Source organism: Chiloscyllium plagiosum, chromosome 37, assembly GCF_004010195.1.
Source record: "Chiloscyllium plagiosum isolate BGI_BamShark_2017 chromosome 37, ASM401019v2, whole genome shotgun sequence".
Classification (NCBI taxonomy): Eukaryota; Metazoa; Chordata; class Chondrichthyes; order Orectolobiformes; family Hemiscylliidae; genus Chiloscyllium; species Chiloscyllium plagiosum.
The window spans coordinates 27,833,987-27,851,771 of NC_057746.1; the positions used below are offsets into that span (position 1 = coordinate 27,833,987).

The following is a 17,785-nucleotide window of genomic DNA, read 5'->3' on the forward strand; positions in this document are numbered from 1 at the left end:
CCAGAACTAGAGGGCATAGGTTTAGGGTGAGAGGGGAAATATATAAAAGAGACCTAAGGGGCAACGTTTTCACGCAGAGGGTGGTATGTGTATGGAATGAGCTGCCAGAGGATGTGGTGGAGGCTGGTACAATTGCAACATTTAAGAGGCATTTGGATGGGTATATGAATAGGAAGGGTTTGGAGGAATATGGGCCGGGTGCTGGCAGGTGGGACTAGATTGGGTTGGGATATCTGGTCGGCATGGACGGTTGGAGCGAAGGGTCTGTTTCCATGCTGTACATCTCTATGTTTCTATGTTTACATGCAAGCAGTGTATTTTATATCTTATTTGGATGTGACTAATACAGAAGTCTTAAAGTCACATGGCTGATTACCATTATATTGTTCAAGACAGATATTTCACAATGTTACAATGCCCGGTAATTGCTGACTTTCTGTGACAAATAGTGAATGGTTTACAAGAACTGGTTATTGTATTATAACAATTGTATGTTAATGGGTAAGGGTCTTAGATAATAGGATTTCTGTTTTGTTCCTATTGTTGGTCTTCACATGCCCTTGTTAACAGGTAAGGAGGTACGTTAATAGGGACAGAAGGCAGTTAATAAGATCAATAACCAAGGCTATCAGTTTTGTCCAGGGAGAACAAGCACCTTTGCCTGGCACATGTATAGCTCCAGAGCATTTTGACAGTTAGGAGACAGCAGTCAGATCCTCACTGTGATTTCCAGTCTCACTCTGTCAGAAGACAGACACGCAATCGAACCTGCAGTAAGTCACATTAATAGGGGATCTTTTAACCTTTGAGTTCCCAATACACCATCATAAGCAAGAGAATTTTTTTTCTTTTGTGGTTCTCAAACTTCATCAGCTGGGTGGGCCAGCATTTATTGTCTGTCCCTAGACACTCTTGAGAAGGCGGTGTTGAGTTTTTTCTTCTTGGGTGAAGTCTTCCTCATTCTTAATTACCATTGCCTTAGATCCTCCTTACACCCATCCTCAAAACTCTCCTTAACACATCCTCCTCTTCCTGACACCAGCCTCTCCTCCTCCACCTGTTCTTTGTCACCATCATACTCACCCTGATTCCACAATCCCTCCCCCTAAACTCTATCCATTCTGTCCATTATCAAATTTCTGTTCACTTCCTCAAATAAACTATCCACCTTACTCACCAACAATCTTCTCATCCTCCAACTTACTCCTCACTCCAGACCTTCCAGATACCCATTTTCCCCATCTCACTCTATTCTCCTCTTCATGCCTATATTTCTCATGTCCTTGTAAATCTATTACCCCCTCCTCCTTGTTAAAGTACAGATTTGAGTTGGCCTAGGAAATCCCTTGTGGACTCAACCCGTAAGTCTCTTTTGGTTTGTCCCCGAGATCGTACTCTTTGGTAGTTTGGAATAAAAAATCCTCTTCCAGACAATTTAGTTTAATTTTAGTCATCTCCTTTATTTACCAATAGCATCACTGTTATAACATAACACTGATACCATAAGCTAAACTAATTAGTCCTAATAACCCAGGAGAGTAGGATACTGCTCTTCCTTTAAGAGCCCTCGCACGCTACTCTGTCTTACTGTCACAAACTGGCTCCATTTACACAAAAAGTTTACAAAAACACTGCATGTTCGTAATTAGACAGAAAACAGTGAAGGACAATAATTCATAAGAGAGAGAAGTTAATTGACAAGTCAGTGTGCACTTGACTGATCACTGCTACAGGCCCATAGCCATTCATCAGGAGGGAAAAACAAATCCAGCCGAGTTAAGCATCTACTGGCGAGATAAGATAAGTTCCTATCAGAAAGAGGTACCAGTCTGAATTAAATGGGAGATATCATAAGGTAACCTTGCACAACTCACATGTCAGATGCAATTGTTTTACAAAATGGCTTCTTATCAACGTGGGCAAATTTTTGACCTTAAAATGACACATTGTGCCAGAATCTCTTCAGTGATAGGTTTAGAATACTTTTTAGTCTAGGAGCAGACTCCTGCTTTTTATCTTAAGCACAGAATCATTCTGTACCTGAGGCTGAGACGTTACCGTAAGGTTGCATTTAAACTGATTCATTAGCCTCGAATTAAATTTGCTTTCTTTTCAGAGTTGTGATTCAAATTCAGATAAGACATAAGATCTGATTAGTTAGAATTGACAGTGGGGCAGTCATGGTATGCAAAAACAACAAGTACGTTAAAGCTTCATCAATATTACTTTTTACAGAGTTTGCATTTCATAACCAGTAATGGTTACTCATCATCATCATCATCAAGTGTCAAAATGCAATTAAGTTCAATCCATAGCAAGTAAGCACAAAGAGTTAATTTTCTACTTGCTTCGGCAGTCCCAGCACTAAAATGGTCTCTCTCTCTCTCTACTTTCTCTTTAGTCTCTCTCTCTTCTCTCTCTCTCTCTCTATTTCCTTCTTCCCAGCTTGTAAGGTTAATAAGAATCCATTATAATTGATAGGACCTGACTGTAAATTACAAGGCTTTTGATGATACTGAGTTTCGTTTTGAGGTCAGAATCAAACACCGTCATTGATTTAACAAGGGAACAGCCGTGAATGTTATCAGTCGGTGTCCTGTTTATACAGATTCACTGATGTTAAGGCAAATGTTCTTAATTGCCTTAGAGCATCCTGTTATCACTTGGTGTCTTTCTCTTCCACATAACTTGGGTTACCCCTTTTTTTGTCGTGGCCTGACCTTCCCTACCTGTCAATTTTCTAGTGTGCAGCAAATGTGCTCTACAATTCAGCATTATATTTTAGTCTAAATGTTTAGGGACAAGTTTTAAGGCTATAGACTTTCTAATCCTTACCCTCATCTTCCTCCTTTGGCTCAATTCCCTTCTTCCCTCCTCCCCACATCACTCCTCATTATTCCAATACTCCTTACCCCACCTTGCATTTTTCTCAACCAGTCATAACTTCTTCTCCTTAATTCCTCTCGCTAGCCCTATTCCCCCTCCTCACCCTTCATTCCGCCTCCTCTGGCCCACTGGTACTACCCAGTGTCTGATGGCTTTTTGAAGATTATATTCAGGGCCTCTACAGTTCATTGGTGGTTTAATGTGGTTAATTTGCAAAGCATGATGAGTTTTGATAGAGTAACGAAGGAGAGACTGTATCCAGCAGTGGAGCAATCACCAACAGAAGGTTAAGATGTAATGTAGAAAAAGAAATGATTTGGAGATGCCGGTGTTGGACTGGGATGTACAAAGTTAAAAATCACACAATATCAGGTTATAGTCCAACAGGTTTAATTGGAAGCACTAGCTTTCGGAGCGATGCTCCTTCATCAGGTGATAGTGGAAGGGCTCAACCCTAACACAAATTTATAGCAAAAGTTTACAGTGCGTTGTAACTGAAATTATACAATCAATTTTTCAATGTATAATTTCAATTACATCACACTGTAAATTTTTGCTATAAATACTGTGTTAGGATTGAGCTCTTCACTATCACCTGATGAAGGAGCATCGCTCTGAAAGCTAGTGTGCTTCCAATTAAATCTGTTGGACTATAACCTGGTGTTGTGTGATTTTTAATATAGAAAAAGAAAGAGTGAGATTTAGGAGAAGTTGGTGGGGGGGGGGGGGGGAGCAATCTAAAGTGCAAATCCTCTCAGTTTGGGGAGGGAAGAATTGAGCAACAACTTTAGGTGAACACTTCAATAGAAAGAATATTCTAGAATGGTGTGTGAGTAGTAGTCATAGAGATGGGGCAAAGTGTAGGGAAAGGTACTGACAGTGTACCTCAATCAATGCACCACTGCAGCCACAAAGGACCTATTGATAATGTTCTGTTCATTTTGATTTTAGGATCTTATGTTGCTTTCCACTTGATACAGGAGGGTGTTACCTCTACCCACCCAAGGTGGTACTGGCTGCTGTATCAGAGTGAATTGTAGCAATATTTCGAGGCAACCATCATTCCACTTAATCTGTCCTACACTCTCTTACATTATTCAGATGAATTTGGAATGAATGGTATACAAGTACAAAGTGTGGAGTAATAAGAAATAAAACAAAAATGTGTTGAGTTTATGACTCTTGATTTAATTAAGATGTGAATGGGGATTTGATGACCAAAGCCTTCCTTGCCCTAGGTCTTTATTTTTATTGAAGAATCCCTTTTCACATGAATTCGTGATCATGCACCACCAAATAATTTTAAATTTAAAAATCACATAACGCCAGGTTATCGTACAACCACCTGATGAAGGAGCGGTGCTCCGAAAGCTAGTGCTTCCAAAAAAACCCATTGGAATATAACCTGGTGTTGTGTAATTGTTAACTTTGTCAGCCCCAGGCCAACACCGGCACCTCCAAGTCATGGCAAATAATTTAAAATGTTGCATTGGAGTTGTTCTTGTACAGTGTGTCTTAAAACTAATTTCAATAACACATTGTAATTTAAAGACAATTTCACATATGTAGAGAGTGACGTGACAGACAGTAAACCAGAGATGAATGATAATTCTGATTCCACTAATATTCTTATGTACTTTATCTGAACTGTTTGTGTGGTTAAACATTATTTGCTAATGATGTACACAAATGATCAGTTCACACATCACATTCACTGTGAACAGTTTATCAATTCAGTTGTTGCAACAGTCTCATCCCATTATAGATATTTAAATAATCCATTTCAACGAGAAGTCTGCAAAAACACACAAGTTTCAATCCCTCACAAATTTATATTATTTTCCTTCACAGCTCACTCTACCCAGTCAGTCCCTATCTACAATTGAATTTCTATTTGTTTCTCTCTCCCCCTCCTTCTTTCCCTCAGACTGAGACCGACCCCCATCAGTTTACAGCTGGCAGGAGGCAGGGGGACTGGGTGAAATTATGGGATGGATCTGTCAGTGTCCTTTAATCCCGCAGATTGTCAGAGGGGTGGAGTTTTTCCCGCCAATATTCCATCCCGGACAGAAGAATGGAAAGATCCTCTCAGTGAAAGTGTGGGTGAAAGTGTGGAAATGGGACATGGTGTCCGCATTGTAAAATGACACCTGTCCATCTTCATAGTCCAGGAAAACCCCGATCTTCCGGGGATTCACACTCGGGGAGAGGGGGGTCCACGCAGGGGACGTGGCAGCAAGATAATAATTTACTGATGTCAACCACACAATGCAAAATCCGGTCTCCGGTTCTAGTTCGATTCCCCCTTTCCTCTTCACAGACTCTCGGGCCACTCCCAGACCCCATCGACTCTTCTCCCCCACCTCCACCTCCCAGTAATGTCTCCCTGATGTGAATCCCTCTGATCCCAGGACACAGAGCCGGGAATTAAACCTCTCTGGTGAGTCAGGGAGCGGCTGCCGTTTGTCTCCGAGTCTCACACTGGTCCGGTCCTCAGACAGGATGAGCCAGGGATTCGCTGTGTTCGGATCCAGAGTCAGAGAGGCTGGAGCTGGGGTAGAGATCAAATAACACTATTAGTGGTTTAGAGAGAAGAAGGTGAGTGGAGTATTAAAATGAGCGAATACGTGTGTGTGAAAGAGAGAGAGGCTTTTAGATTGTTGGGTAAAAACATTGAGGAGGGTTTGATTGAGGGGCTGGAATTGATGAGGAGAAAAGGGGCGAAGGGGAGGGGATTGTGGAGAGGGTAAATGCGAGGGATTTTTGTGGAAATTAGGGGACTTACGGGAAGTAGTGTGGTAGAATAGAGGAGGAGGGGTCCTGGGCAGTCAGGGTAATGGATTGTGGTACAGAGGATAATGCGGAAGGGAAATGGGTTGGGAGTGAAGGGGCAGTGGGGAAGGGCATTGAGGGGCTGATAGTGAAGAAAGAAAAGAGATTGTAATGGGTAGGGGAGCAGAGGTGACAACAGACAAGATGATCGGGGTAGGAGATACGAGAGTGGGTGAGGAAACTATGGAGAGGATAATTTGGGGCATTCTGAGAGAGAGAACTGTGCATGCAGGGTGGAATTGTGAGGAGGAGAATTGGGATGGATGGGGATGGAGCAGGCCAGTTATCGAGGGAGATGGCAGTGGAGAGTGGGAGAGACGATTGTGCTGGGGGCATAGTTGGAGAGGGGAGGAAATTATGCAGGATCGAATGGGATAGTGGGAGAGAGTACAGTGAGTGAGAGTACTATCTAGGTGGAGGATTGTGAGGCAGAGGAGGTTAGAGTAAGGGGGAGGGGATTGTAGATAGGGACAGGATCAATAAGATTTAGATGTATAATAACACGCTTTTAAAAATACAATGAAATAAAGATACAGTGTTTCTCATCTGTTAAAATTTGATGCAATCCAGTGGCATCTTGAAACGTTGAATATAATGCACGATTTTACTGCAATAGAGTTACCCTCCACTGCTCCTCCAGGTGCTGCTTGACATCCGTCAGGGTCACTGTAATGGGATCCGTGGTCCCGGTTAAGGACCCTTTTCAAGTGGACATAGACAAGTTGAGTGAATTTGCAAATGTGTGGTAGCTGCAATATAAAGTGGTAGTGTGCGTTGCTATCCACTTCAGTAGGAGAAACAGAAAGTCAAAGTATTATTCAAATGGTGATATATAAAGGAACATGAATGTCCTTGAGCACTGGTCACTGAAAGTAAGCTTGCAGATTTCAAGAGCAGTTAGGAAGGCAAATAATATGATGACTATCAGTGCAAGATGGTTTGAGTACAGGAACAAGAATATCTTCATAGAATCAGAAAATATTTACAAGGATATTGCCAGGGTTGGAGGATTTGAGCTACAGGGAGAGGCTGAATAGGTTGGGCTGTTTTCCCTGGTCATGAGGAGGGGAAGAAGTTGTTATGATTACAATCTGACCATCATGATCTTGTCAAATGACAGAAAAGGGACTGAATAACCTACCACTGCTCCAAGTTGTTTGTTCTTTTGTATCCTTGTGTCTTAATAACACCACTGGAAACCCCATCAAAAGTAATATAATGTATTTGTTATCTGGTTGTCCTCCCCAAAATGCCTAAACCTCAATAACGGCAAAATAGTTCACTCAATCCCTATCTTCCAACAGTGTCTAGTCCTCAAACATCTATCACTGGTTCAAAATTCTTTGGGCCATGCTGTGGGCTCATAGCCAGCGGTTAAAGAGCAGGCATTCTTTTCCCCCAGAATCTCCTTTGTGATGATTTCTCTGTGACTAGGAGGTGAGTTTATTCTTCTCACTGCTGCTCCTTGCTCCTTTGCTCTCCTTCTGCCCTGTTATACCGATGTTGTGGGAAAATTATAACAAAGTACCTTTAATTCAGCTGCTTATTAAGAAATCTCACAGATAGTCAAATACCAAAACAATTATTTCAGCTATATTGCATGTAGCAACCAAAATAAGTCTCCTCAAGTAAGCAATTTGAGTCTCATAACTCACCTTGGAAATTACCAGATTGTTAGTGGAATTTAGCTGTGATTCCAAATTGTAACATCTGTTCGTAAATGTCCACAGAATCACAGAACCCCTGCAGTGTGAAAGCAGGCCACTCTGCCCATCGAGTCCACACCGAACCCCTGAAGAGCATCCCACACAGGCTCAACATCCCCCCATCCCTGACACCCTGTATTTCCCATGGCTAACTCACTTAACCTACACACCCCTGGACACTATGGACAACTTAGCATGGCCAATCCAACTAATCTGCGCATCTTTGGACTGCTGGAATCAATACATGTCCAATATACATCCATCAAAAAGGATCATATGTGGGGACCCCACCACCTTTCCCTGAGTCTACAGTTACTTCTGTCACCTCCTCTGCCCCAGAGCCCATCGACCCTCCTGGTCACCCAGCACAGAAGCATCAAAACCAGATTACGTAAACAACTGCCTTGTCTGCCACTCAATTGGCTGACATCAGTAAAAAGGTCATGGTCTTCATGTTACTTCTGATCCGTACTCCTTCTTAGATGAGATTTACCAGGAAGGGATATTCAATGGGTTAGACAGAGAGGAATAAACCAGGTCAATCCTTACATGCCTAATCCTGTAAAATCAGCATAAAATCAGCTCTGCCAGATCCACAGAGTACCGGCAGTGGTACCCTGGAATAAACGAGGTCAATGGTCCTAGTTGGTACTGGATATGAAAGGGGGGAGGGGGGGGGGGGGGGGGGGGGGGTGCGTGGTGGTGGTCCCAAGGATGGTTTGCATAAGTGTCGTCAGAGATAAAGGAAACATCCAAACTGTTCTGAGGAAGGGTCACCAGTGATTTCTCTTCACAGATGCTGCCAGACCTGTTGACCTTTTCCAGAAATTTCTGTTTTTGTTTCTGACTTACAGCATCCACAATTATTTCAGCTTTTACTTCTCATATATTATTAGCTTGGACACCCTCAGAATATACCCCTCCCCAATTAATGTTGGATGGGGAGTATCAAAGATGGCATGATGAGCAAGAACCGCTTAGCAAGTGGACCCTCATGTTCGAAGGAATGGATATCAATGTTAAATGCATCTGAGTACCCACTTGTTTAGCAGACAACCTCACCTATTCTGGTGATGCACACCAGTGCGAAATTATAGCCAGCAGCAACACCAAAGGGCCATTGTACCCAAATGTCAAGGGAGGACAAGCAGACAGGAGATTGAAATAACCGCTGAAGTTTTTCATGGTTGAGAACAGGATCAGGAAAACAGAATGTGATTTGTATGTTCATGATCACCGAGGCAACCACATAAATGAATTAACTTAACACCACCGCCACCACCTCCCCACCCCAAACCCTGTACATAAGTTTGATACAGTCTCATCAATTGTAGTTCATCAGGAACAGCTCCCGCCACTGCTAAGTATCCATTCTAACAACATGGAGGTCTGTAACAGACTCACAGTCTTCTTCCCACTGTGGGAAAAGTGGGGCTTCATCTCTGTAGAGAGAAAGCTCCTCCCATATTCACCTCTGTTAGAATTCATTGTGCAGCATGTCCAAGGGCAGAGTTATAGGGAACAGCCAGAAACATTAGAGTAGATGAACTGACTAACCAGTGATAACCCTGGTAGTGTTCAAACCGTGAACCAATTCAAACCATGGCCATCGCAATCAAACACACAGGCAATGAGAATCTGAAACAAGCTCAGAGTTCTGACCCAAATTTGAATCGCATCCTCCAAGGGAAATACCAAGGCAGATATAAAAAAGAAAATAAAAATTCAATCTGTTTTTGCCTGGTTGCTATGTTGGGCCATTCCATGGCCACGATCAAATAATTTATCAATATCATGATGGCCATTGACATTAAGGGGTTGATATCATCCGAGAAAGCATAGAAGATTTGCGCCAGTGGCCCAAACTTGACAAAGAGCATCATGTTACATTATTAGTTAATAGAACAACACATACCAGTATGCTAACAAGGGAAACTTAAGATCCACATGACCATGAGAGGGCCCATGGACCAAACTTCAGCTTGACTACATCAGACCCCTACCTACCTATCCAAAGAGATTCCAGTATGTTCTAATTATTGCTGATACTTTTACAAATGGATTGAACCATTCCTACACACACAAACACAACAATGATCCTGACCAAGGTCTTGACCAACATGTTTTAGAATGTGGGGACTTACCCAAAGTACCCAAAGGCACCACTTCACTGGACAAGTCATGCAAGAATTCATGGTGCTCTTTGACTCAACCAAATGTTTCACATTGCCTACCAGTCCAATCCAGTATGAATCAAACATTTAAAGATAATTTAGGAAAACAGAACAACATAGTAGCACTACGTGGGATGTTGTACTATCCATTGCCCTTATGATTGTAAGGAAATCGGTTTCAAGTTCCACGGCGTTAACTCCACATCATCATATGACAGCGTGACATGTGAGTAGAATGAAGTCTCTAGTAGGCTCGGATCTACTAGAATGCAAAACAGTTGTCCAAATGCACGAAGCTATTGCCACATGCTGCTGGAAAACATAAGAGCTGTGCAAATGGCTGCAGCAATAAAAATCAGCACAAGACAAAATCAGAGTTATTCTTATTTCGTTAGCAACATTCAGCCATCAGGATATGAGGTGTGGCAACAAGTTATGTTACAAGTCTATGAGCCTTATTCCTTCCTAGCCCCTAGGCTTTTGGTACCCCATTCCATTGTGAATAAAGTTAGCTCTTCAGTATATCAACTTGTCTTGGATTCAGGCAAAATGGAATAGCACCACATAAACTAAGTGAAGTCCTATTCTCCTCAAAATAACTCCCATCACTTTCACACTCGGTTGGGGGAAATGGAGTCTGATATACATCGAGAGCTGGATAATCCCAGTACCCGCTTTGGCCTCAACTACAGATCGGACCTTCAGAGTCAGGATCACCCCCATACCACTCTCAGATGCCATTAAGGATGAGGAGTTGATGCCAACTTCCTTTGCAACTAAACACTGTTCTTGTAATGTTCCCAACTGATCTCCCTACCTAGGGGCTAAACACAGCACCACACGTGCAAATTGCAAGACCCAGTTATAGAATACGCCTGGTTTGAGGAGGTCCCCTTCCCATACACTAATAACCAGCTCTGTTGAGGATGCAGTCTCACTGGTCCCAACAATGGGACCAACTGTGTAAACCTGCCTCAATTGTTACCATTCACTGAACCCCAACACCCACACATTAAATGTGTTGAAAGAAAAGGGGCACGTGGAATGGAAATTTGACAACTGAGTAATGTTACACAAAACATAAATCAGACATTGAACAATGATATTTATAGGAAATACACTTGACTTTGTTTGGAAGTGTGTCAGAGAAAACACTCCAAGGTAACAACACTCCAAGTCTACTCAATGCTCTTTATTTCTATATTGTTTAAGCATTATTGGTTTTAGTAGAAATGTTGCCTGGGCAAATGGGAAATGAAGGTATCCAAGATACCATGGTACAACACATCTGTTGCCATGGTGTAGGTCAATTGGATCCTTTGGATTTCCCCTGTGAAATCAAATAATTTCAGGTGTAATAATCAACTTATGGCGTACAGAAAACCCAATGGGAGTTCCTTGCTTTATTATATGAATGTAGGATCACAGCTGATTGAAGGAACTCTCTGAAAATAGTGCATGGTGGGTGGGGTGCCTGGCACATAGACAGGACAAAAAATTAAAGTTAGGCCTACGATGTCCTGGAAGATCCCACCAGGCAGAATTTCTAAATTATGAAATTAAATATGGGACAAAGGCCGGCAGTGGAAATGTCTTCCCCAGCCTGTCCCACAAATATTCCAGGACCTCATAACAGACTGGTGATTAACCCTAGTGGTAAAATTTAGTTCAATAGTTTACACCACAAATATTTGCTGATAATAATAGATATATCAGGGATCCAGCTACTGGAATGAAGTCCTTTTCTACTGAAGTGACGATACTGTCACCTGACTCCTAGAATAATGGGATGAAGAACAGGAAATTTGAGACAAGCCACAGCCCATAACTAATAAGTGTGAAAGAAGGAAACTCCTTCATGATCTAGCTACAGCATATGGGCCAGGACTGTCAACAGCTTGGCTAATTTGGCTAATAAATTTATTTGGCTAACTTGGATAATAAACTCAGAAACTTGACTCGTCATGTCAGACAAGTCTTGGAGTAATAAATGAGGACTACCAGTAGGAGACAGCAGGACAATTGATGGAAAATCAGACTAGCCATCACTTAGTGACCATCCTCAAAGATCATGCAAAAACCATCAACCAGGGTAAAATCGTGGATGACAGCAGGCAGCAAAATGGCACTCTGCATAGCATCTATGGAAACTGGCTGGTGGAGCAACTAAGGGAGGACCTCAGACAAGCTAGCCAAAGGCAAGCCAATTCCTGGATCAGCAATGAAGAGCTGAAACATCTGGTTCAGGAAAGAAGACAGATCAATTTTTTCAGCTGCCAATTGAGGCAGTTAACCAAGATGTTGGTGGCTCAGTGGTTAGCACTGCTGCCTCACAGCGTCAGAGTGCTGGATTCGATTCCAGCCTTTGGTGATTGTATGTGTAGAGTTTGCACATTCTCTCCGCATCTGTATGGGTTTCCTCCCACAGTCCAATAAGGTGCAGGCCAGGTGAATTGGCCATGCTCAATTGCTGATAGTGTTAGGTGCATTAGTGACAGGGAAATGGGTCTAGCTGGGTTACTCTTCAGAAGGTTGGTGTGGACTTGTTGGGCTAGATGATCTGTTTCCATACTGTAGGGAATCTAATCTAAAAAAAATGTGCTTTAACAACAGCTGCAAGAACAGTCTTGGTGAGGCCCTAGGCTTGGTGCTAGGAATCCCAATTATTCTTGATGATGCAGTGGGATTGAGACCTTTTAAGCTGAAAACATAGCCTTTATAAAGAAAGGAATGTGGGTGGAGTATAATAGTACTTTTCCATATGCTGGAGAAAGAAAAGGGACACTGTAAGGGACCACTCTAAGTAAATGAGAACAAACGGACCATATTATTGTATATCCATACCCTTTCTCTTAGTGAACCTCCCCTGCATATTTTCAAATAATTATTGAATTAAACTGCACTTTCGAGTCAAGGAGTCTGAGGATTGACGTCACAACATATGGGGAGGGGAAGAGAAAGTCAATCGCTTTCATGTATCCACTTCAATCAGGAAACACCGTTATGGGGAGTCAACATGCAATGTCATTGATATCACTTTTTGTACTAAACCTCACATTCTTGCACGGATAGGTATAATGGAACTAATCAACATCCATCAAAGGTGAGGTTTTAGCATCTGGGGCTGAAGCATACACATTCTTCAGTGGATTGGCCTCCTTTCACATTTAACTGTAGAGCTCTTTGCATTTACTTTGGTGTACTGGCAGTTAAGATTGCCAATTGGAAAAGAGAGATATCCCAGAAGATGGACATGCTTACTATCAGTAATACACATATTCACATGCACTTTCTCTGCACGAGCCCAGGGTTATTATCACTACCCTTACCTCTATTGTTCCTGTTACTGGATTTTGTATATTGTAATGCAGGCTTCTTTTATGTCTATGTATTTGATTCTCACGAATTTTGTATGGGTTGTCACGACAGATTTATTTTCTCTCAATCTGTACATGTAACCAAATCACTCAGCAAGTGTATAGTGGTTTGCAATAGCTTTCACAATGACATGGCACCTCCTTTTCCTAACAATAACCAAAACCAACCTTCTACAACTGGCAAAAATAAACTGAAAGAACTGCAGATGCTGGAAATCAGAAACCGTTCCAAAGAAGGGCCACTGCACTCGAAATGTTAAATCTGATTTCCCTCCACAGATGTTACCAAACCTGTTGTTTTCCCATAATTTCTGTTTTTGCCTCTACAACTAAATTTGAAATTCATTTGCATTAGCTTTTTCCGTTCAAAAAGGGGGAAATGTAACAGCCTCCTGGCTACTAAAATACAAATAGATTGCCAACTTGGCCAAACAGCAAGGGATGGGTTAGGGTCAGGTTAGCCAAGTTCCTCAAGAAACTTGATACATTAAAAACACAACAGCCAGCTACTAAAGACATTAGCATGGTATAAAATGACGCATCTGGTCAACATTTACACTGGATAGATATATCCCCAACAATGGATGGTGTGGTGGCTCAGTGGTTAGCACTGCTGCCTCGCATCACAAGGGATGCTGGTCCAATTCCAGCTTTAGGCAACTGTCTGTGTGGAGTTTGCACATTCTGCCTGTGTGGGTTTCTTCCAGGTGCTCTGACTTTGTCCCACAATCCAAAGATGTGCAGGTTACGTGAATTGGTGGTGCTAAATTTCCCATAGTGTTCAGGGATGTGTAGGTTATGTAGGGCAGTGCGTCTGGGTGGGATACTCTTCAGAGGGTTGGTGTGGATTTGTAGGGCTGAGGGTCTCTTTCCACACTGTAGGGATTCTAATCAAATAAAAGAGGACTGCATACTTTCAACCAAAAATGAGACAGAAAGGCACCCAAGGCCCTGCTACACAAAAAAAAGAAGTTTTAACAACCCATCCCAATAATGGTTTGACAATGATTGTCAATGTTTTGAACCATTAAGCGGGTCTGCCTGATTGGCTAGAACTGTAGAAAGCTCCATAAAACTATAAGACAGGGTTTACCTGCAGGTTGATATCTTAGACCTTCTAGAAATGAAGAAGAAGTGACCACTGTGGCAGAGGCAAGGACCAACTGAACTCCCGAGTGAGAGAGAAAGAGAACAATGGCTTTGCAAACCAGATTAAATTTAACAGACGCTCTGGGGTCACGATTAGGAATAGTTTTGAGAGCATTAAAATCTTTCTTTGCTTGTTCCTTAGCATAGTTGCAACAGTTTGTTTTGGTGTCAACTTGTGTCTGTAGTGATTTGACTGTTTCATTATTGTGGGATACCTGGGAAAATTCACTTATAATCTATTGGTCAAAGTGCCTTAAAGGGCTCAGACAATAAAACCAAGCAGCATCTTGTCTCAGTCCACTCTCCTGAGTGGAAAACAGTTTCACAATATAGAACTGGTGCAGAGCCCTCAGAATGAATGGCACGTCTGATCAAATTCATAGAGTGGTCAGTGGGTTCTCTCCTCAATCAATGGATCACTCAAAATATCAGCTGCATCATGTCTAACTTTTTTATCGCTCTCCCTTATGAGAGTTTATGGAAATCTCTACTTTGTAGAATTTATATTCAGCCTATGGATATTTACCTCTCTTCTGTTTTGTACTGGGCACTTCAATTAGTTCACCGTACTCCCTCCTTTATCCAACACAAATTCTGCTTCTGCTGCCTCTTCTCCATTAAATTGAATAATTCCACCCAACATTTAGGCATCCATTAACACTGTGTCTTCCAGATAAATACAGTAAACTGTCATCCAAATCAATATCCAGATAGGGACAATCTTCTCTCATTTAGACATTCGGTTTCTCTATTCCATTTGCTAGACTGATCTTTCACGAGTCTGATACACAGAGCTGACGGCTTCAAATACTCACCCAGATACACACAGAGTAAGGAAAATATGAAAAGGGAGATTCTATGGGATTGACAACTGGCAATGCGAGTATTTAAACCGGATCTTGGAGCTTATTTAGTCCCTTCACAACTGGAGTTTTCATCAGGAAAATTAATACGTGTTTACCTGGGTGAATGGTGTGTATCATTTGTCTCCAGACTGTAAGCTGTAAAGGGCCGGTGAACTTTCCAATAGGCAGCGCAAAATCTGCTATTGAGAGATCCTGATGATTATCACTAATCCTAAAATTATTAAACAAATGCAAAATAAAAATTCCACTCTGTTAGAATATTTCAAAAATGACTTAAATAGTCAAGATTTCAGCACATTTGTGTTTGAACAAATGCGATTAAAAGTGAAATATTAAGTTGTTTCTAAAACAGAACAAAAGATAACATGAGAATGCAAAGGCAAGGATTGGAAAAACCCAGGTCAAAGAAAAGTCATAAACTTATAACTTTAGTTACTAAGACATCACTCAGCACAGGAGATCATAGACATTCCCCTGTGTCCTTGCTCCATTGTAAACGGAGACTGGAACAAAGATTGAAAACACTTCAAAGCCTCATGTCAAACTCTGTAACAGATGGGGCCCACAACCCTCGGAGAATCCTGCTCCTCTACTGCCCGCCTCTTTAACATCTCTGATTTCAGTCACTTCTCCATTGCGGAACTTGGCCCTTCTGCTGTGGAGGCTTTCAGCTTTGAATTCCTTTTCTAAATTTTTCCATCTTGCTATTGCTATTTTCTTCTATAAGATGTCCAAAGCCAGTCAGATATATTAATCTCTCGGTGTTATGTTTTGCTTTCATTTACTGCTGTCAAATGACCTGCGACCGTACATTTCATAAAAGGTACTATATAATCACAGCATTGTGTTGATGTGGTTAAGCAGGTTACGGTGTGAGTTAGTGTCATAAAAAGCTTTAAATTTTGACTGTCACGAGGTAATGAGTGACAGAGACGGGTGGTCATGGTTAACTGGAAACACGGGCTGTGTGACCCTCTCAGGGTCGGGGGAAGGTCAGAAACACACAAACAGCCCAAATTCAGTCAGTGATCACTTCCAGCCTGTGAACCAGGTTGTATTATTTACAGGCACCTTGTCATTGATTACAATATTGTCAATCAGTTTTATGAAATCTAATACTGTTTCAATCATACATTACAGTCGCCTGTGAACATGAATAGAGTTACTGTCACTTAATAAATTAACTCTTAAAGCGACAAGAATAACTAGGAAATAACCCCATAATAACCCATCCCTGAGTTACTGAGCAAACTGTGCAGAGTTTCAGTAAAGAGCATGTCCTACCTTCTCTTCTGACAAGCTTCCTCCTGAAAGAAATGAATCACAAACAGTGAGGATGGCAGTAACAGATTTCAGGAGGAGACAGACAGGCTGCTGAAATGAGCAGACACAACACGGAAGTGTAAAGTGATACATTTTGGAAGGAAGATTGAGGAGAGGGAAAAATAAACCGGAACTGACCAGTATTATTGCTCACAGACGCAGTGACTCTCAAAGTCCCACAGTACCAGACACACCCACACACTCTGGATGTGCAACTATAACTGGATTACAACAGGAGTCCCAGGGGATAATAAAACCTGAGGAATTTGAAGACACTGTATTGGCAAAGGAAGTCTGGACCAGGCCAGACTCCCTTAAGGCATTTCAAGAAAGTAGCCTGAACCCTAACTTTGCCAGTTGTTGTTGCGGTTCTGTTCGCCGAGCTGGAAGTTTTTGTTGCAAACGTTTCGTCCCCTGGCTAGGCGACATCATCAGTGCTTGGGAGCCTCCTGCGAAGCGCTTCTTTGATGTTTCCTCCGGTGTTTATAGTGGTCTGTCCCTGCCGCTTCCGGTTGTCAGTTTCAGCTGTCCGCTGTAGTGGTTGGTATATTGGGTCCAGGTCGATGTGTTTGTTGATGGAGTTTGTGGGTGAATGCATGCCTCTAGGAATTCCCTGGCTGTTCTCTGTCTGGCTTGCCCTATGATAGTAGTGTTGGCTTGCCCTATGATAGTAGTGTTGTCCCAGTCGAATTCATGTTGCTTGTTGTCTGCGTGTTTCCTACTAAGGATAGCTGGTCGTGTCGTTTCGTGGCTAGTTGATGTTCATGTATGCGGATTGTTAGCTGTCTTCCTGTTTGTCCTATATAGTGTTTAGTGCAGTCCTTGCATGGTATTTTGTACACTACATTCGTCTTGCTCATGTTGGGTATCGGGTCCTTCGTTCTGCTTCAATGTTGTAACTTCCAAGTAATTCATCCCTGTACCAAAGTCTTCACGTTGACATAATTTGATCACTGATTTTTCATTCATTTCATCTTCTCACAAATGACAGGCCTTGGGATAAATCTGTGTTTCTCCGATTTACAAAATGTTACAGCAATCGCTGTTTATCCATGGCAATACAACGGCAAAGGATGACATCAATTTCTGTAAGGAGAAAGCAAAACCTAGGCAAGTCAAATACTCAGGGTCCGTACATGAATTCCATGTCAAGCAGACCTTCAAGATAGCCAAGAAAGCCCCAAAGTTTCCAATGTACACTTGTCAAACAAGAAATAATAATATGAAAAATTAATTTTTAAAAATTTGGTCATACATTACAATGGTCTCACCTTGTACAGTAAAATGCATTAAAATTCTGAGTGTCTGCTGTGGATAAACTTTGTAAACTTTTTCTGCTCAGCATATCGTCTTTGAACGAGTATGCCTTGTCAACCACACAGTTGGAGAAAGTGAGGACTGCAGATGCTGGAGATCAGAGCTGAAAATGTGTTGCTGGAAAAGCGCAGCAGGTCAGGCAGCATCCAAGGAGC

At 41.9% G+C, this 17,785-nt stretch overlaps 2 protein-coding genes across 3 annotated transcripts in view; both read right to left on the reverse strand.

Moving 5' to 3' along the window:
• The window catches only part of LOC122541540 (nuclear factor 7, brain-like), a 15,646-nt gene extending 12,762 nt beyond the window's left edge, over window positions 1-2,884 (reverse strand). Inside the window, exon 1 of the mRNA XM_043678368.1 lies at window positions 2,836-2,884. Coding sequence (XP_043534303.1) covers window positions 2,836-2,884 — 49 coding nt within the window. The remainder of the gene's footprint in view (window positions 1-2,835) is intronic.
• A 1,626-nt stretch (window positions 2,885-4,510) lies between these two features.
• The window catches only part of LOC122541435 (zinc-binding protein A33-like), a 15,347-nt gene continuing 2,072 nt past the window's right edge, over window positions 4,511-17,785 (reverse strand). For both annotated transcript variants that reach the window (XM_043678208.1, XM_043678207.1), the window contains 3 exons: window positions 16,275-16,297; window positions 15,086-15,201; window positions 4,511-5,437 (listed from right to left, as the gene is read on the reverse strand). In XM_043678208.1, coding sequence (XP_043534143.1) covers window positions 4,887-5,437; window positions 15,086-15,201; window positions 16,275-16,297 — 690 coding nt within the window. In that variant the 3' untranslated portion in view covers window positions 4,511-4,886. The remainder of the gene's footprint in view (window positions 5,438-15,085; window positions 15,202-16,274; window positions 16,298-17,785) is intronic.